This window comes from Aspergillus glaucus, assembly GCF_001890805.1.
Source record: "Aspergillus glaucus CBS 516.65 unplaced genomic scaffold ASPGLscaffold_4, whole genome shotgun sequence".
NCBI lineage: Eukaryota > Fungi > Ascomycota > Eurotiomycetes > Eurotiales > Aspergillaceae > Aspergillus > Aspergillus glaucus.
Genome location: NW_019170456.1, coordinates 128,163 through 146,899, shown reverse-complemented (window position 1 = coordinate 146,899; position 18,737 = coordinate 128,163). Strand labels below are relative to the sequence as shown.

General features: G+C 51.1%; 8 protein-coding genes and 1 non-coding gene across 9 annotated transcripts; 4 read left to right on the top strand and 5 right to left on the bottom strand.

The window, feature by feature from the left end:
* Positions 1-163: 163 nt before the first annotated feature.
* Positions 164-235, top strand: ASPGLDRAFT_t51. Its single transcript has one exon. It is a non-coding gene; the product is annotated as a tRNA-Cys (tRNA).
* An 88-nt stretch (positions 236-323) lies between these two features.
* On the top strand, positions 324-4,933 carry ASPGLDRAFT_43402 (MIZ zinc finger domain protein). Its single transcript, XM_022545801.1, has one exon. The coding sequence runs from the start codon at positions 783-785 to the stop codon at positions 4,512-4,514; it is 3,732 nt and encodes a 1,243-aa protein (XP_022403623.1). The 5' UTR covers positions 324-782; the 3' UTR covers positions 4,515-4,933.
* Positions 4,934-4,936: 3 nt separating this feature from the next.
* On the bottom strand, positions 4,937-7,040 carry ASPGLDRAFT_43401 (uncharacterized protein). The gene is made up of 4 exons (XM_022545800.1): positions 6,872-7,040; positions 6,229-6,816; positions 5,858-6,165; positions 4,937-5,801 (listed from the first exon to the last, which is right to left on the bottom strand). Exons 1-4 carry the CDS (start codon positions 6,951-6,953, stop codon positions 5,100-5,102), a joined length of 1,680 nt encoding a protein of 559 aa, XP_022403622.1. The 5' UTR covers positions 6,954-7,040; the 3' UTR covers positions 4,937-5,099.
* A 390-nt stretch (positions 7,041-7,430) lies between these two features.
* ASPGLDRAFT_23006 (putative nucleoporin Nsp1) lies at positions 7,431-9,528 on the top strand (the record flags this gene model as incomplete). Its single annotated transcript, XM_022543238.1, has 2 exons — positions 7,431-9,266; positions 9,322-9,528. 2 exons carry the CDS (start codon positions 7,431-7,433, stop codon positions 9,526-9,528), a joined length of 2,043 nt encoding a protein of 680 aa, XP_022403621.1.
* Positions 9,529-9,861: 333 nt separating this feature from the next.
* ASPGLDRAFT_32679 (uncharacterized protein) lies at positions 9,862-10,448 on the bottom strand (the record flags this gene model as incomplete). The annotated part of the gene is made up of 4 exons (XM_022544210.1): positions 9,862-9,892; positions 9,964-10,029; positions 10,097-10,162; positions 10,315-10,448. 4 exons carry the CDS (start codon positions 10,446-10,448, stop codon positions 9,862-9,864), a joined length of 297 nt encoding a protein of 98 aa, XP_022403620.1.
* A 300-nt stretch (positions 10,449-10,748) lies between these two features.
* On the bottom strand, positions 10,749-11,681 carry ASPGLDRAFT_1104747 (uncharacterized protein). Its single transcript, XM_022539575.1, has one exon. It carries the CDS (start codon positions 11,349-11,351, stop codon positions 10,884-10,886), a length of 468 nt encoding a protein of 155 aa, XP_022403619.1. The 5' UTR covers positions 11,352-11,681; the 3' UTR covers positions 10,749-10,883.
* Positions 11,682-12,250: 569 nt separating this feature from the next.
* On the top strand, positions 12,251-13,204 carry artA (14-3-3 adaptor artA; the record flags this gene model as incomplete). The annotated part of the gene is made up of 4 exons (XM_022540068.1): positions 12,251-12,311; positions 12,375-12,923; positions 12,976-13,046; positions 13,100-13,204. The coding sequence occupies 4 exons, from the start codon at positions 12,251-12,253 to the stop codon at positions 13,202-13,204; spliced, it is 786 nt and encodes a 261-aa protein (XP_022403618.1).
* Positions 13,205-14,830: 1,626 nt separating this feature from the next.
* ASPGLDRAFT_64237 (short coiled-coil protein) lies at positions 14,831-15,391 on the bottom strand (the record flags this gene model as incomplete). Its single annotated transcript, XM_022548748.1, has 2 exons — positions 14,831-15,014; positions 15,075-15,391. The coding sequence occupies 2 exons, from the start codon at positions 15,389-15,391 to the stop codon at positions 14,831-14,833; spliced, it is 501 nt and encodes a 166-aa protein (XP_022403617.1).
* A 996-nt stretch (positions 15,392-16,387) lies between these two features.
* ASPGLDRAFT_43394 (putative glycosyl hydrolase) lies at positions 16,388-18,626 on the bottom strand. The gene has a single exon (XM_022545799.1). It carries the CDS (start codon positions 18,334-18,336, stop codon positions 16,531-16,533), a length of 1,806 nt encoding a protein of 601 aa, XP_022403616.1. The 5' UTR covers positions 18,337-18,626; the 3' UTR covers positions 16,388-16,530.
* Between the last annotated feature and the right edge of the window lie 111 nt (positions 18,627-18,737).

Below are 18,737 nucleotides of genomic sequence, written 5' to 3'. Positions count from 1 at the left end.
TGAATAGTTCGGGAATAGACCAAGTAATCCTACAGAGTACTCTTTATATATCCAATTGACTTATAAACTGAGAGATCAGCAGAAGATCTCGATTCAAAAAGTGTATCTTTCCGACTTTATCTAGATGACATTCTAGTGTTGTTATCTTTGTAGACTTCACTACGGGTCGGTAACTCAGTGGTAGAGTATCAGATTGCAAATCTGGTGGTCGCGAGTTCGATCCTCGCCCGGCCCTTTTTTTTTTTTTTTTTTTTTTTTTTTTTCTTTCTTTCTCTTCTTTCTCTTCTTATTCACATCTATTCTTTTTGCTCCCTCCAACCCTAGAGGTTGTTTGCTCTCTCCTTCCTTGGTAAGTACATGCACATACATATTATTCTGTCAAGACCCATCTAGACTCCCCATGTTTGTTATTGTCTGCCGGATTTGTAACCAAATCGGATCTCGTTCCCATCTCCGCGCCTGCAGCTTTCATCAGGACGGCTTATGCCAATCTCTTCATGTTGGAGGGAATTGGATGAGATGATAATCTGCTCTTTCTCTTTCTGGCTTCCGCAATGTTCCTTCTGCTTCCAGTTACTATACAAGTACAACAGTGCATATGAACTTTCTTTTATTTTTTATTTTTGCACCGTTTGATTTTAAACAAAGAACGCAAACAAGCCTCGACAACCAAACTGATTAAATAAACATTTCCATCTCTACTTCTTCAACACTTTTTTTTCTTAACACTTTCAACTATACACTCTTATAATCCTCTACTATCAACTACATAAAATGGCAAAATGCCGCCCAAAGTCCGACCCCACTTATCTAATCCGCGTGCCGATCATGAAGTCGAGTCTTGCAATTCCACCGCTAGCCTTTTTCTAGGCGGCCGGCGCAAATCTTGGATGTTGAATTCCAATACCTTCGATCTTACTCCCACTCACGCTCGCTCGAATTCGATTAGTACCTCACTGTCTGCTTCGACCTCTCAGCCTCTCCCTCTCCCTCCTGCCCCTCCTCCACCTCCGTTACCTTCGCGTCCTCGTCGTCCTTCGAGCGATAACAACGCCGCCGCCGCCACCACCACTACCACCACCCCATCCTCATCTTCTCCCGAGCACACGTCTAGCTCTCCGCAAGGCATGCGAAATCCGTCCTCGCATTTGCCATCTTCTCCTTCATGCACTCCGTCGATCTCGACTCCGGCTTCTGCTGCGTCGTCTCCCCCTGGCAACCAACTGCCTGCTCCCGTTGGTCCTACGCGGCCCTCCGTTTCTGCTCCGGATAAGAATGGTCGATTGGATTCGCAGGTGACCGTTACCGCTGCATTCGCGCCGGATTCAAGTTTAATGTCTCCAGTCACCCCGGGAGAGTCGCTCCACCAGCAACAACTACAATTCCTACAATTACAACAGCAGCCGCAGACGCAGCACGTGGGTTCGTCTTTTCCTCCGGGCAATTCGAGCTTATCCACGGCGTCAACCACTGCAATCCCTGCGACGACTGCCACTTCCGGCGGAGGCCAGACCAGCGCGTCTAGTACCAGTCAGGCCTCCTCCCTTCCCTCGCCTGATCCGAGCAATCTCTCCTATCCAAGCCCCTCGAGTGCGGTGGATAAGAATAACGGAGATCAGTCATGTCCTGTTTTCCCATCTCCAGCTACCAGGCCGGCACAGATACAAACTCCGCAGTCGCTGAATTCTCCTCAGTTCAGGGACGCGGGGCTACCTACCGCGGGACTGCCTGTAGCGGGTACTTCGACTGCTCTGAACACCGTTGCGGTGTCCCCACAGCATAATAGAGCACACTCATTTCCCATGACTCTTACTACTTCAGCACCCCAGCAAATGGCTGGACCCAACTCGACCGATGTACAAATTGACAATGCTTTCTGGGCACAATCACATCAGTTTCTGGACATGTTTATCAACGATTATTCCAAGACGGTTGGCTTGTCAGACTCCGTGGAGCTTCCTCGCGTGCGTCTTCTCCGCGACGCTTGCAATTCCCGAGACTTGTTGTATTTGGCATTGCATCAAGCGTACTGTCTCTCAACATGGGCTCCATCCCAGTTTTCATCGCTTCCGGAATATTCTGGGTCTGCGATTCTCGGTCTCAAGGTGGTTGAGCAGCTTCTGGTGGAAAACCAGCGGTTGTCTCCCGGTTTTTTGGAATGGTGTAGTCTATTTCCTCGCGATTCCAAGCTCATGGCGACGAGCCCCCAGTACAGAGCGGCCTCGCAGCAGGTCGCACGATGCTTAGCCTCACTCCATGAGAACTGGCAGGCATATGATGCACAAGTGAGGGCGCGTGCCTATCCTCCGTTGATTGATGAGTTGGTGGTGCGGTTTGGAGTAACATCCTCGGTGATGTTATCAATTGTATTTTTGGCTATGTGCCGGCGGGTGTACGGTGGTAGACACGAAGCACAATTGAAAGATTTGTGGCTCCGTAACAAGCAAAATTACAACCGTCGCTTTCAAACCGCACAGCAAATAAACCCCGAGCAAATGCGGCTTGAAAACGAACAATTGATCAAGGCGTACCTGGCATTGCATACGGCGCATGTCAACTCACCCCTAGTCGTCACTCCAGCAGTCGGTTCACCACAGGTCAACTCGCCACAGCTTGTGACCGCTCCTCACTCATTTGGCTCTCATGCGAGGAGGCAAAGCATGCCGTCACAACCACCGACACCATCACTGCCAGCAGCTTCTCAACAACCTTCTCAACCTGCATCTCCTGCAGCGATATCGTTGCCTGGGAGTAGAGGCTCGGTGGCAAGGCCGGTCACTGTTCAAACTGGGCCTCACCATCACGTCAATCAAAACTCCCGTGTTCCCACAACCGTTTCCAATTCACCCGCTCAATTCAGCACTAATGCACATATCCGCGTCCCTAGCACTGGTGCGAACCAGCCTTCATCCCGTGGCGTGGCCACTGTCCCGTACAGTCCATCAGCACCCCCGGTTGAAGGTGCTCTGCCTGGTGTGTACTACAATCCGCAATGGATGATCACACAACAAATGTTCGGGCAACCTTCCTTACCGCCAGCTCGTGAAACGGCACCTCCAACCAATGCCAATCTGGCACCACCGGCGCCAGGACTATCAGCCCAGCAAGCTGCAACATTGCGTGCTCCTCAGGCTCGAACAAACGCTATTACAGCGAATACACAAAATCTGGCTCGGGCGAGAGCCGAAAATGGGACGAATAGGCAACCCCGGAAATCGGGTCCGACCACGCCCGCTTCTCGCGGCTCTGTTGCGGCCCGGCCACAGCAGACCCGGATACCTGTCGCTCAGACCACGCTTCTTCCACAGCCTGGATGGATTCCCGTCAACACTGTCCGGCCAAATTCTCTTCGGGTTGCCCTTCACCAGGCTCATCTTCGAGATCCCATGCTGAAAATGATACATCAGACCCCAACTGGCGAGAAAGAGGCCGAACTCTTTCAGTATCTACGGGCGTTCATGGTGCCTCCCACGCCTTTGGGATTGGTCGAATGTGGGTTCCATTGGAATTTCGTCCTAGGTCCTGCCCACTGCCAAAAGATGGCTCGTTCTATCTTCTGTGGGACCGGAGAACGTTCGCTACGTGTCCTCGTCGAGGGTTGTCAGACCTACCGCCTCCGGTGCATCAAGGTACCGCCATCAGCATTGAAACTTACTGGGCATGATTGGAGTGTCGCAGAGACGGTCTGGCCAAGTGTATTCTATATCTTCGTGAATGACGTGGAGCTCTACGTGCGTCGAAAGGTGCACAATGGAAAAGATATACCATTGGACATAACGGATTATCTGCATGAGGGCAACAACAGGGTTTCTATTCACTTGATTCGCAGCCCAGCTGAGGCCAAGGATCTGTATTACGTGGCCGGGGTCGAGGTGCTTGATATCGCGGAATATGCCACGGTTAAGAGTAGTGCACGTGAGCTGCCAGCGTCTGAATCTCGAGCTCGAATTCAACAGCGCTTGTCGGCTCTTGCGGCAGATGACGAGCTGAGCATTGTCAATGATGACCTTACTGTGAATCTGGTCGACCCCTTTATGGCTCGCATCTTCAACACCCCTGTCCGCGGTAGCACCTGTGCGCACCAGGAATGCTTCGATCTCGACACATTCCTCATGACGAGAGCCTCCAAGTCCGGCAAGGGACCCATGAAAGAGAACTGGAAATGCCCGATCTGCGGTGAAGACGCTCGTCCGAGTAGCCTCATCATTGACGGTTTCCTGGCCGAAGTGCTTGCCGAACTCAAACGCACCAACCGCGTGGACGATGCCCGAGCGATCCAGATCAAGGCGGACGGCTCTTGGGAGTTGAAAACCGATCGGGAGTCACAAGCTGCTGAAGATTGGAACGGGGACAGGGCTGGTAGTGCTAATGGGGTTTCTGCGAAACGAAAGCATGATAATGTCACGAGTGCATCTCCGTTGCCGCAGAGGCTCAAGACTGAAGTGTCGTCCACTCCTAGCACGGGTGCTGGACGCAGTCCTCAGCCAGCTCCTCAGGTTATTGAGTTGGATTAGGCTGTTGTTGTTTATCTGTGCTGCTGTACACGTGTGGTATGGATACTGATTCTACTTTTATCTTTTTCCTTCTGTTTTTCACCTTTCTGGGTGCGTTGTTTTATGTACGAGTATGATACCCGAGTTCATTGTTTTTGTTAGGCAGGTAAAATGTTTATTCTTCGTGGACATGGCAAGGCGTTGGTTGTTTTCTCTTTTCCTTAGTCTTTGTATGCTGGGTTCTATCTATCTTTGTTCAAGTCTGTTTATTATGCATGCATACAGGATCGATCTGTTTGAGCTTGACCATTTTTTTGCCTTTCCCCCTTCTTTTCTATGGCTATATATATCCTTACCTGGCATTGTTTTCTTACTTTCTGTGCATATGATGGACTGCATTGCATACATGTATATAGAGAAAAGCTCTAATCACTCAAACCCTTTGGTTTATGTTTTGACACTTTAAATTGTAAATTAGACTATATATAACAAGCAATGCTCTCTAATAGATGCCATGCTCAACCTCTCATCATCATCACATTAAAACAAACAAGTCCATCCCAGATACAGATACATTATCATCACAATCAATACACCTTAACACAACTACTTCCTAACCCTCCTAGCATGGCTAACCAAATTCTCAATGACACCCTCAAACGCTTCCTTCTCCTTCACCAGCTCATCATACCGCTTCAGCCAGTACTCCAGTACTGCGCTCGCCGTCCGCGTGACGCTGTGTAATTCGTCGACGTGCGATTGCAGTTCTGGGTCTGTAAGACCTGAGAGCGCGGCGTCGGTTGTCGAGCAGAGGCGGCCGACGGAGGAGAGGTCGAGGTCTGGTGGGGGTTGTGGTTGGCGGCTGCGGGAGTAGGATGATGAGGATGTTGTGGATTTTGTTTTTTGTTGTTGGGTTGTAGTTGTTGATGCCGTGGCTGTTGTTGAGGAGGTGGTTGCTGTTGAAGTGACGGTGGAAGTGGCTGTGTCCCCTGGGAGGACGAGTTTCTTTTGCTTCGAGGCGGGGAGGATCTCGTCAAGATCGACGGGGACGCCTAGGGAGACGAGAAAGAGACGGCGGATTCGGGATTTGACCCAGTTCTGGGGCTGGAGAGGAGGCGGTGCGACAAGTTGGGACCAGAGGGAGAGGGAGCGGTCTGTGTGGAAGATGGCGGAGGCGTTTTCGATGGGCTGGACTGGGGGGAGGGAGGTGGTGTTCTTGGAGGTGGGGAAGAGACGGTCGAGGGGGTCTTCGAGGGCGGCGTGGAGGTCGGGGAGGGATTGGATGGCGTCGAAGTCTATGAGTGGTGGCTGTTGTCGTATATTAATATTGGGATAGACGGTATCGTTGTATAGGGGGTACTCACGACTGAAGGAGTCGGCGGTTGAGGTGCTGGACTTGATGCGCCTTCATCCATGGCCTCGACTTCAACAATCTCCTCGGGCTCTTGGAAGCCATCGTCAAAGTCCCCGAAATCATCATCTCCCATCTCCTCTTGTTCATCTGCAAAGTCATCGAAGTCGTCCACGGCATCATCTTCATCCTCTGGGAGAGCCCCGGGCATAGCTGTGCCATTATTGTCAATGTCGTTATCGCCATCCATCTTTTGCTGGTCATCCCCAGTTATAGCTGATGATTCTTGCTCGACACTAGTCGCAGGCGACGATTGCGGATCTGAATTGGTCAATCGTTCCTTAACATCCTGCAGTGAAGCTGGAAGGGAAGATAGAAGCTTACCTGGGGCATCTGGCACAGTCTCTACTGAATCCGGTAAAGCATCACTGGGCCTGCGACGATGCGCGTGTGGCCTTGACTCGGGCCCCTCCTCAGTCGGAGTCTCTACCTGTGAAACCACCGTCTCTGGCACAGCCGTACTATCAACAGCATCATTGGGCTCGGGCTCGGGATTGAGTTCCGGCGTGCCACCTGACTCCGGGGCCGTCGTCACAGCATCAGGAACCGCATCTGCTCTGCGCTTATCGTACGCATCTGTGCCGGGAACATCGCCATGGCTTGGATGTTCCGGGTCGACCCTTTCGACAACCGTCCGGGGAACTGGAGGGTTCTCGGGCGGGGATTGCGCTGTCGATTGACTTCTGCTGCGTGAACCTTCGGGGATCACTTCGACCTCATCTGGGACCGAGTCTTTCCCTCTCTTCCCATAGGCGGCTGTTCCAGGAACTTCTCCGTGGGAGGGGTTATCGTCCACTTTCTCGACTCGGGTCCGGGGAATAGGAGAAGCGTGACCGGAGGTTGTTCGAGAGTGTGAGCGTGGATTGCCTTCACTGGCGTCTGAGAAGTGGTCCTCGTCGTCACTGTTGGGTGCTATAATACAATTAATTCACTGTTTCGCTCAAGCCAATAGAATACTAAATCGTACCAGATTCCTGGGCTCCGGGGTCTTCCAACTCCACGCTCTTTTGAGGGGGTTCCAGGTGCGAATTGGGTGGATTCTCCGACATTAGGATATGTTGAATTTCCAATAATAACTCATGTAGTTTAGATTTGCGATAGTGGCGAGAAAAAGGACATACGACGAGGTGCGTCCGTTTCAATACTCCGTTAGTTCTCCGTATGTTGTCACTTTGTCGTTGCCGCTGGAGTCCAGATTTTATGCCTGAGGCATATTAATACATGCCTTAGGTATCAAGTTAGACGCCAGCCGCCGTAGCGCGCTTCCGCCTTCTCTCCAGCAACGCAAAGACGTCCTTCCAGCTCTCCATCGTTGGGTTTGTTGCTACAGGATTGAGGGATATCTACGGCGTGTTGTCTACTGCAAACTTTGAGGTTGCCATCTTTTATCCTGCAAATCTCTTGATTCCTGGGCGCAGTAGGTTTTTGTACGCTCGTTTCCGCCCACTGTTGACTGACTGTTTTGCTCTGCTTTTTTTTACCTACCAGGGCAGCCCCATTGACTTTTTCTGTTCACCTCACGCACCATGTCGTTCAGCTTCAACCCCCCATCCTCGGGCGGAGGATCGTCTGGTGGCCTTTTTGGCTCTGGCTCTGGCAGTTCCAGTCCCTTTGGCTCCAATCCGAACAGCTCCAACACCGGTTCAAGCGGCGGTCTCTTCGGAAATGTAGGCGCATCGTCAACCCCTGCCAGCTCAGGAGCGTCTCTGTTCGGAAACAAGTCTTCGACCCCTCAAGCTTCGTCTGGTCCCTCGCTTTTTGGTTCCGGCACTAGCGGTGCATCTGGCAGCAGCACGCCCAGCTTCAGCTTCGGTACGCAGAACAACGCCGGTTCAGGTACTCAGTCGTCAGGGTTGTTTGGAAGTGGATCTACAACTCCCAAGGCGAGTGAAGCCCCTGCGTCTGGTCAGGCGAGCGGCGGTGGATTGTTTGGCAACGCGCCGAAGCCTGCAGGTGGCTTATTTGGAAATACGGCTACTCCTGCCCCAGCTGGTGGAGGTCTTTTCGGCAACACGTCTACCACTCCAGCTGGTCCTCCTCCGCAGGGCGGTGCCGGTCAAGGACAGTCTCTTTTTGGCCAACCGGCGCAGAAGCCAGCCGGCGGTCTCTTTGGAAATGCGACCCCCAACGCCACCTCGTCAACGACCCCAACCGCTGTCACGACGGCAACCGCCCCTTCTACCACGCCAGCGCCATTTGGAGGAGGATCGCAACCGCAGTCGGGTGGCGGCCTCTTTGGAAGCACACAACAGCAGAAGCCAATGTTTGGATCGACGCCATCGGCACCTACGGGAGGTGGTCTTTTTGGGAATAAACCGGCAGAGTCGACGACCCCGGCCACGACCAGTGCGGACAGCGGCTCCAAGCCCCCTCTCTTTGGGGGCCCGACAGCCACTCCAGCAGCGGGCGGACAAGGTGCGCAGGCACCGTCGCTCTTCAAACCACCTACTGCCACCACAACCACTAGTGAATCCTCCACTACGCCTGCCACATCCACCACTCCGGCCAAGCCAATGTTTGGTTTAGGAGGCACCACCTCTTCAACTACTCCATCTGCCACTCCTGCAGCTGCTCCTCCTGCGGGTGGCTTATTCTCTGCTCTTGGTGCAGCCAAGTCGACGGCGACCAGCGCTCCCGGGACCGCTGCTCCTTCGGCCCCTAGCACCCAACCGGCGGCCATTGGTGGACTATTTGGAAACAAGCCTGCGGAACCCACGCCGTCAACACAGCCAGCCAGCACTGCTGCCGGCGCAGGAACCACTACGACCGCACCAGTGACTACCGCGCCGACCACTGCGACGACGGGTCCCTCCACTACTGGCGCAACCGCAGGGACGGCCGCCGCACCACCAGGTGCCGGCCTGGGTGCTTCGACCGCCGGACCCACCCCTCCAGCCCAGTCTCGCTTGAAGAACAAGACGATGGACGAGATCATCACCCGATGGGCCACAGACCTGACCAAGTACCAGAAGGACTTTCGGGAGCAGGCCGAGAAGGTGGCTGAATGGGACCGTATGCTGGTGGAGAACGGCACCAAGGTGCAGAAGCTGTACGGAAGCACTGTCGACGCAGAGCGTGCCACGCAGGAAGTGGAGCGCCAGCTTGGATCTGTCGAGGGACAGCAAGAGGAACTTAGCTCGTGGCTGGACCGGTACGAGCGCGAGGTCGATGAGATGATGTCGAAGCAGGTTGGACCTGGCGAGACGCTTCAGGGACCTGACCAAGAGCGTGAGAGGACGTACAAATTGGCCGAGAAACTGTCTGAGCGTCTGGACGAGATGGGCAAGGATCTGTCGAGCATGATTGAAGAAGTCAACGGTGCTTCGGCGACGCTGAGCAAGACCAGCAAGGCAGATGAACCGGTAAGCTCCGCCTTCCTATTTATAATCTTGAAGAATGCAGTGCTGACAAAGCTAGATTTCCCAAATCGTGCGCATCCTCAATTCGCACCTCTCGCAGCTCCAGCTCATCGACCAGGGCACGACAGAGCTGCAGGACAAGGTCAGCACGGCGCAGAAGGCAGGCCAGACTCTTTCGTCGCGCTTCGGATATGGATTCAGTAGCTCTATCGGCGGCGCGAGTGCGGCGGATGATTTCTACCGGTCTTACATGGGACGTCGGTAATTTGCATGACTGTTGTGGGAGTTTATGCTTTGGGGTTTCTTTAATCGTTTTTACTGCGCATGGGATTTCTTCTAGAAATAATGATGACACTGAGTTTTCTTACGCCTATATTCTGATACTAGGGTTGCCATATGACACTTGAAGTAGAGAATCGTGATTGTAGTCTTAACTAGCTATACATGAAATCATAAGCATATTGTAGTCTATCTCGCTCGAAAGCAAGAAGTATGAGAGTTGACGAGAAGACGGACGTCAGGTCTAGTAGCAAAGGAGGATATCGAGGAGCGAGGGTGTATGAATACAAGGTAGAGGAGATTATGTAGCAGTCAGAATCTACTGCTGCTTGCCCTTGCTCAAGTCGTCGCTGTTGAAACGAGTCGTTAGCTCTGCTCGCCGGGGTATTCTGGATTCGGAGTGAAAAGGTAAGGTACGTACACATGCTTCTCCAACTCGTTGAGCTGGTCACGCTGATCAGAGAGCTTCTTCTTGAGGGCCTGGAGTCTGTACGTATAGATTGGTTATTATCTGACCACACAGGATTAACTATATGGGATAGGATTGGACGTACTTTTCCTGCTCCTGCTGCTTGATGTAGACGGCTTCATTCGCGGCTTCACGGCGGGAGAACGAATCACTATTGGTTGGTGCAGTTAGCATCTGTCCAAGGTGTATGGCATGATGTCATCCGCTTTCTTCTCTCGTCTGTCTGTCCATTGAAGACATCGCAGCGAAAGAGACCAAGACAGTGGAATAACTCATAAGCACAGAAAAGAAATAAATACATACGATGAAGCAGCACCACCCGTCTTGGGAGCGCCAGTGTCACCCTCACCCATTCTGGGAGCGAGAGCAGAGAACGAACGGTTTCCGACGAAACGGTTGGCGGAGGTGAGAGGACGAGCGATGCTTTGGCGGAACATTTTGCTCAGTTTGTATCTTGCAGTTGAATGTAGTTTAGAAAGATGTACTTGTGAAATGTAGTAAGAAGGGAAGATGGAAGTCGTAGGAGTGTTTGGAGCAAGTAGATGTGATGGGTCAACCGGATGCAAGAGCAAGAGGCTATGACGACAACGCCAGGGTATCATGTGATTGCGATGAGTCAGCGCTCAACAAGTAGTTAACTAAGTAAGTTACTCGCGCAGATCAGGTGAGAGATGACATGCTATTAATATCGTTACAGAGTATGAGAATAGATACAGGGAAATAAGGTGCTTTTGTTTCTGTAATCCTGCAATGCAAGGAGCGCCACAGATATTCTGTATTGTACTCCGTAGCTATGGACTACGAACTATGGACTATGTATGTCCCCTGATTGCATCGCACCCGAGGAGATCCTCGCTCGGATCCGATACGGTCTAGCAGCGTTCGAGAATAGGCACAGCTATTCTATTATTATTCCGGCTAGGGTGAAAATCAAGGCCACTATTGAAGTGGCAGGCCGGGTGTTTTTTTCGAATATCAATACTCCTTAGTGCTGGCCATAGTAAAGCCGTAGAGTAGGGGCTAGTTGTGCTAGTCCCGTGACTGAGGATTGGCGGACTCTGCGAATAGGGATGACGAGGGACGGCCCACCGAACCACATAGAATTCCGTACGAGTTGTTGTTGAGGGCAGCCTGAGTAGAATAATAACAAGAAAATGAGGATATAATTGATGTATCACTATCAAAGAGAGAATACGTAAATTATTATTGTAGAGCAAGAGAAATAACAATATTGGCATGTGGTGATGATTCTGTATTGTAAGCCAGCGGTAATACGGGCGGTAATGATGCACTCCGCGCCCCATTTCCCCTGTAATGGCCCAAACACACCTCTTCCTCATCTCTCTCTATGTACTGAGTCTCCCCCACCAAAACCTCCCTCTGCGCCTCTCCCCCCCATTTCCCTTTCTCTCTCTCCATCTTCTTCTCTCATAAACAACTCTCCTTCCCCAATCTCCCACTTTAAACTGCCACTCTATTTTCTTCCCCAAACAATCACCTTTTTATTTCCTCTCTCAGTGATATCCTATTCCTCTTTTTAATCCTCTACACTTAGGTGAGACATCCTCTCTTCCCACTCTGGCTGTTATGTTACCGTGTTCTTGTTTCCCCTCCCACACTACTCTCCCATGTACCACTCTCCCCGTCATCGCAACACAAAAAAAAAAAAAAAAAAAAAAAAAAAAACAAGTCACTATGGTTGCAACTGTGTATCCTCCCGCAGTCGCGTTGCCATCGCCATCTCTGCTGTGTCCCAATCCTCTCTTGATCTATGTCGGGCGGCGGTGGGCGGTGGTGGTCCCTCCCGGTCTTCGCCCGCGCGACACCAAAGAATAGGAGGTGGGAAAAAGAGGCCAGCGCAACTCATCCAGTCGCCATCTCTCGACGACCCAGCGAGGGCTCACAATGGCTCGATCGCTTATTCTACGTGATTCGTCTTTTCCTGATGACGGCCCGACCTGCCTGGTGACCACACAAAGAGAGCCTCAAGGGGGCGGCGATGGCGGCAGCGGGGAGAAGGGAGAGCGACCAACCAACCAACCAACCATTCGAGCCCACAGCCTCACTTCCACACTTTTTGTGTCATGCAAGCCATTTACTGGCTTTCGTTGGTTTTCGGGAGTGTTGGAAAGTTATCATGGGAGAGGGAGACTGGGAGATTCATTGTTTTCTCCACTGTTTTTATTGGAATGACTGCCGCTAACTATTCATTGTTGATTTTCCAGTACAACTTTTCACGATGGGCCAGGAAGATGCTGTCTATCTCGCCAAGCTCGCCGAGCAGGCTGAGCGCTATGAGGGTACGTTCGCTTGCTCCCCGTTTTTCGCTCCCCAGACACCCCCGTGTTGACAATGTCCTCTAGAGATGGTCGAGAACATGAAGGTCGTTGCCTCTGCCAACGTTGAGCTTACGGTTGAGGAGCGGAATCTCCTCTCCGTTGCCTACAAGAACGTCATTGGTGCCCGCCGTGCGTCGTGGAGAATTGTCACCTCCATCGAGCAAAAAGAAGAGTCCAAGGGCAACGAGTCCCAGGTCACCCTCATCAAGGAGTACCGCCAGAAGATTGAGGCTGAGCTGGCCAAGATCTGCGATGACATCCTTGAGGTTCTCGACAAGCACCTGATTCCTTCGGCCCAGTCCGGTGAATCCAAGGTCTTCTACCACAAGATGAAGGGTGACTACCACCGTTATCTCGCTGAGTTCGCCATTGGCGACAAGCGCAAGGGCGCTGCCGACGCTTCTCTTGAGGCTTACAAGAGCGCCACCGAGGTCGCTCAAACCGAGTTGGCTCCTACCCACCCCATCCGTCTCGGGTTGGCCCTGAACTTCTCGGTCTTCTACTACGAGATCCTCAACTCCCCTGACCAGGCTTGCCATCTCGCCAAGCTTGCTTTTGACGACGCCATTGCTGGTACGTTTTCTTCCTATTATCTTCGCTGTCTAGTATCTAATTGGTCCCATAGAGCTCGACACCCTGAGCGAGGAGAGCTACAAGGACTCGACCCTCATTATGCAGCTCCTCAGAGACAACCTGGTAAGTGACAGAAACCAAACATACCCACTGTTTCATATACTAATACCTTCTAGACTCTCTGGACCTCTTCGGAGGCTGAGCCTGCCGGCGACTCGAACGCCCCCGCTCCTGAGAAGGAGGACGCTCCCGCCGCCGAGGGCGAGAAGCCTGCTGAGTAAATGAGTATAAATGACAAAAAAAATTAAAAATCCAGAGAGATGGTGAAGGACTCGCGTCCGAGTCATGGATGGAGATACCGAAAAGGCAGGCCTTGTCGTTTAGCGCCACACGGGACTAGAGTGACGGAGAGGGAAAGGGAAATGGGACGCATTTATTTTTCTTTCTTCCAGATATTACTCAAGGCGTTGTGGGGATGTTTTTCTTCCAAACCCTACTGCTGGCGGATGGAGATTCGATTTTAATGCTCTGTTGATTATTTTATTTTTCGTCGCGGTTCCATTCTACCGCCTTGTGTTGGCGCGAACTGGCAAAGTCGGTGCTTCGGATATCTCCAGCCATCATCGGGTCTTTTTTTCTCTTTTTTTGTTATTTCCCCTTGTCGCCTTTTTTATTACTTTTTTTTGACTATTGCCTCAAGTACCCAAAGAATACCTTTTCATTTTATTCGCAATTTTAGTTACCAAGAGTCCTAACTATTTCTTGGATCCACGTCATTTATACCAGCTCAAGTTTATAAGAACCACGGTTCCGTAAGATGATTTACTTCCTGTAGATACAGACCCCTGTCCAGATACATGAACACAGATTGCTCTGCAGCTGACCAACGCACGTGCTACTGAAGACGTTGCTTATCTAGCCACATGAACCAGTCGTGTTGCTGGTAAGGTTCTTACTCTTACGTAGTACGCTTGGACTCGCACAATGTCATTGGTAATTATCCCGGTGAGTGGGAGTATCTTATATTAGATTCAAATATAACGGGTTTAAGAATTGGAGTAATCATTACTTTGTACAACCAATAGCAGATAATAGAATGTAGCACAAAGTGCAGTTCTAATAATAAAAAGAAAGTGTTGAATATGTAGTAAATTGTTAAATAGTAATAAATAATTACTCAGTACTCCGATGAGCCCAACGCCGAGTGTGCTAATGCAAAACAAAAACTGTACAGTAAGGACAGACAGACAGATCAAAAGATAGATAGATAGACAGGAGACCACCAGCATAAATAAAAGAGAAGAGAAAGGGGAGGGAAACGAGGGAAGAGAAACGGAGGCGAAAAAGGTAAAAATAGAAAGACGGTGCGACGAGGGTGAATAGTGGCGGTGCTAGTGTTGGTGCTGGTGCAATTGGTCTGGTATCAGTTGGCCATGACATTCTTCGGTTTGTCTCAGATGAGACATCGAATTCGATCTTGCCATGGATCAATGGGTTGAACGTCGAATACCGGCAAGACTGATGGGACAGGCACCGGTCGAAAGGAAGCATCGTCAAAACAGGAACAGGCTGAGAAGAAAATCCACAAAGCAGAGTAACAAGAACACCACAGAAGAACGGGGGAAATAAAAAAGCGACCGTTAAATCATGTACGATCAAATCGTCACTCGTAGATCAATAACGGGGCCGAAGCAGGTTGAAATGTAAAGCAGTCTAATAATGATAAAGAAAAAGGTGAAACGGTATCATGTCATTTCGCAATAATTGCATCGCATCCGGGCGGCGTATGGTATGTTGTTTTGTTCGGTTTTTGTTTTTGTCAACGTCAATCTCGTAAGGCATCAATCATGTTGTGTTTGATGCTGGCGACGTGCCATCGACTCTATTCGGGGTTTTAAGGTGTTGATTTATTTCTGTGACTTGCGCGCCTTGCTGCTTTTCGGGGTATCGCTCTTGGTCATGTTGCGGGTCAATCCACCGATGTAGTCTTGCAGGAATTTGTTCTCGCTCTCGAGCTTGTCGTGGTCCGATTTCACCGCGTCGATTCGTTCCGCCAATGCCTGAAGCGACGATTGAAGAGCTTTGGCTTGTCTAATGAAAATAAATATTAATATCCACCTCTCTTCCCATCTGAATGAAAGAAAAACTCACTCCTGCAAAGTATGCCTAGCCTCTTTCCCCAACCGTTCCAAATCCGCCGAGTTACGACGCGGACTCATAGCACGAGCATCGTCGGGCGGAAACTCCTCCTCCTCAATCTCAATCTCGGGATGGTCACGGGGAACGAGTATGGATGCACTAGGCTTCCGACTGGCCATGCGGGGACGTTCAGACCGGCCTCGGCGCTCGGTCTCAGCATCGGAAACGGACGAGGACGAAGATACAGACATGTGCGTGCGGCTGGGATCATTGGGTTGAGGCATGGTGGGAACCGGCGCTGAAGCCTGGGAGTCTGTTTGGGTCGCCATTTGGAGTCGTTGAGGTTATCGTGGAAGGAGATGAAGAAAATGTGGTGGTGGTGTTTGCGGTTTTTTTGTGGCAGCCGTGTCCGGCAAACGGAGAAAATTCGTGGCTGATGAGTTTTGTGGCGGTTGAGCTTTTCGATTTCAGGGGGAGAGAACCGGAACACGGTCAACGCGCGGTTTATCGTAGTAGAGATACAACGACGAAGTGTCCAGCAAGTATTATTTATTGAACTTTCTCGAAATCAACGAGAAGAGAAAAAGAAAGATATGGGTTTAGCTGGAGAAATCGAAATCGCACAGTAGTCGGGAGGGGAGTCCGATATTGAACGAAAGCGATTGGAACGAAGCGACGGCCGTAGATGCAGACGCAGCAGTATTAATTCCGTAATTTGCCTCCTGAACGAGAGCCAGACGGATATTCAATATCCAGAGGACGGGTAATTTAGTGACAGCGACAGAATGGCAGAGTGCTGTTTGCCGAGGCCACGATGGATTCTTCTTCCGAAAACGAACTGGCCGGAAGGAAGAAAGAAAAATGGGAGAAGTGAAAGAGAAGACGATCCGCTCGAAATTAAGCGATCTGGGTCATTAAAGAGAAGACAATAGTACTAGGGCGAGCGAGGGGCCGAAGAGGTTGTTTGTTGGTAATAAGTGAAGAGGGAACCAGAGAGTGGAAAAGAGAGGAGAAGCACAGAGAGGGTGAATAAGCACAAAGATTCTCTCGCAACTCGACGATCAGCACAAAATACAACAAGAATTACAATTATGATTAAGACGGTTTTATTCTAGTGTTAATTGAAGAACATTCTACACGGCGATCCGGCTTTTTTAAAAGGTGTTTCATACAAAAATGCTGTGTATTACCGGCCAGTGGCATCTATTCCTCTCCCGGTTCCCCGGCAAGTCAGTTGGCCGGCTATAAGGAGCCTTATTTGCACGCTGAGGGCGGCTGTCGAGAATAATACTGAATCCTAATAAGAGAGAGTCAGGGTCAAAATACACCGACGGTTGACAACGCATCATTCATTATTCATGACTCGGATCGAGAATATCAATACTAATAGAAAACAAGAAATAACAATGTCCAACCAGAACTCCGTCCATCCCATCCCGATATGGTAAAAATGCAAAAGTACTTTTGTTCAAGCCATCTGACGCCACTCGTACAACGCCCGCAACACCGCAACCCCTCCAGCCTGCGTCTCTACCGTTCGTCCTCGGCCTCGATTGTTGTAATCTGGCGGTGGGCTGGCGCTCTTCATGCCTGCAGACTCGCCACCTGCACCTCCTTCATGCGGCCCCCGGTCATAGGCCCAAGTTCTTGCATTTCTCGGAACTTCGGTAGCATCCCGGCTGCGCAACGCCCCAATCAGCGCTTCACTATCCTCGCCTTGTTGGTTGTAATTGCGGTAGTCAATGGCCCCACGAGCAAGCGGGCTACTGCTCACGGCCGTCGTCTGCGCTCCATATGCCGGACCCCACCACATGCCAAACTGTCCACGCTCGTTCCGGGTCTTCAACGCGGCCTGCGCGTTATGTTCTACCCATGATCGATAGCCGCGGCACTGATTCTGATGCCATTTATACAAGCGTGTCCCCTGGCTAGGCGTTTGCCGCCTTGCTTGCGTGAGGAACCGCTTTTCCTGTGGACGAGTTTCCCGACAGAACTCGGTGAAGTGATGGAAAAAGATACTTTTGAACGTTTGTCCGTCTTGTGAGCAGCTGCCGGATGAGTCGCAGGTGTCTTCCATAATACCGCCGCGACCGAGGCCTGACCACTCCTTGTTGCCTTTATTGGGCCATCCAGTGGCATGTATCACTTTCTGCACCAACTCGTGCCCATCCCGCAGATACTCCTCCGAGCCTGTGGCCAGCCACAGTCCTCGAAGCCCGCTGAGGATCACTCCTTGGTTATACGTGTAAGCCATGGTGTTCAGGACGTCACACTGGCGCGTTCCCGGCTGCTGCACACTCTCCCAACCGCGGATATGGAACCCGTCTCCATACAGTCCGTTTTCGCTAGTCATATTCGAGTTCTTGAGCCATTTATATCCCTCCGTGGCCGCTTGTAGATGGATCGGATTATGCGGGTATCCATCCGACGCACTAGTCGACTCAGCGACAAACGGCGAGTCAATGACGTCGCCTGGATAATACAAATACATCCCAATACTTGCAGCAATGTAAAGCTCATTCGTGATGGCGTTCTTGTACGGTGTCAGATATGGGCTCCAGATCATCCCGCCATCGCAAAGCGTAACGTCCCATCCGTCCGACGCCAGACCGTAGAACAACCGCGCGCGATGAGCAGCAGGGACCTCGAACTGGGTTCCATGCCAGCCGCCGGTTGTGACATTGGAAGTGTAACGCAAATCCGAATGCAGCGTCTGGAACTTGATGTTTTCCAACCACCCCAGCACAACCCATAGCATATCATCGTAAGCCTGATTCCTCAACGCAAACGCATCCTCCCCGAAATAAAACGCCGAAGTGTGCTCGAAAAAGCGGTTGATCAGGTTCTCAAGCGCAATCGAAGTTATCCTTGCCACCGACATCGACGTCTCGTCCTCGTCGCTCGCATCCGAAGCTGTAGTAATCGATGACATGAGAGCATCGTCCTTCGACGAAGTCAGCGAAGAAAGAGTAGCTGAAACATGCGTTCCAAGCACCGCCGCGGTCCAGTCGATACTACTCGGCCAGGTACCCTGCCACAGCTCGAAGTAGTCATTTTGCATCGTGTCCAACGCTGCGACCAAGTCATCAAAACTTGTGCTGATAGACGAATCATTGTTCCAAGGAGCTGAAGGAGCATTCGTGTTTTTGGATAGCTTTGGTTGTTCGTCTGGTGGCGCAAGGAACTGCTGGGACCGACGCGCCAGCGCCTCGGTTGCCCCAATCTGCGTCGAAATGAGGTATAAGGATAGAGCGGAAATGGTGTATAGTTTCATTGTGTCGAGGATCGAGGAGGTGATAGGTATTATGTATGGATAATCGTAGGTAGCAGTCAGTGCGATAACGGGGTCTGCCTAGAGGTCCAGAGAGGTTCGAGACCGCAGAGGCCAACCAGTCGTTCTTCAAGGCATATAGGATGAAGAATAGGATAGTAAGGACAGGCAATTCTCAATTGAGAACCATACAGTAAAGACAGAAGAAACCTTTTTCATGGACTATAGCCGGATGTCAACGGGAGGTTGGAGAGAGGAAGGAAGAAGAGTCGCAGTCGAAGAAGGGACTAATTCCGCATGCGGGGAAGCTGCCGGCCCGCGCCTTCGTCTAGAAGGACCCTTTCAGCAGCGCCTGCCATTTTAGATGGATGGAATGAGTTTGTGCGCTATTACTTCTGTTTTTA

What these genes read in the sequence shown, in the direction of transcription:
- ASPGLDRAFT_43402 (XM_022545801.1), top strand. Translation starts at nt 783, where the DNA reads ATGCCGCCCAAAGTCCGACCCCACTTATCTAATCCGCGTGCCGATCAT.
- ASPGLDRAFT_43401 (XM_022545800.1), bottom strand. Translation starts at nt 6,953, where the DNA reads ATGTCGGAGAATCCACCCAATTCGCACCTGGAACCCCCTCAAAAGAGC. An exon ending in GACTGTGCCAGATGCCCCAG is followed by an intron (nt 6,166 to 6,228) that starts GTAAGCTTCTAT and finishes TGACCAATTCAG; the next exon opens with ATCCGCAATCGTCGCCTGCG. An exon ending in AACCGCCGACTCCTTCAGTC is followed by an intron (nt 5,802 to 5,857) that starts GTGAGTACCCCC and finishes ATACGACAACAG; the next exon opens with CCACCACTCATAGACTTCGA.
- ASPGLDRAFT_1104747 (XM_022539575.1), bottom strand. Translation starts at nt 11,351, where the DNA reads ATGAGGAAGAGGTGTGTTTGGGCCATTACAGGGGAAATGGGGCGCGGA.
- ASPGLDRAFT_43394 (XM_022545799.1), bottom strand. Translation starts at nt 18,336, where the DNA reads ATGAAACTATACACCATTTCCGCTCTATCCTTATACCTCATTTCGACG.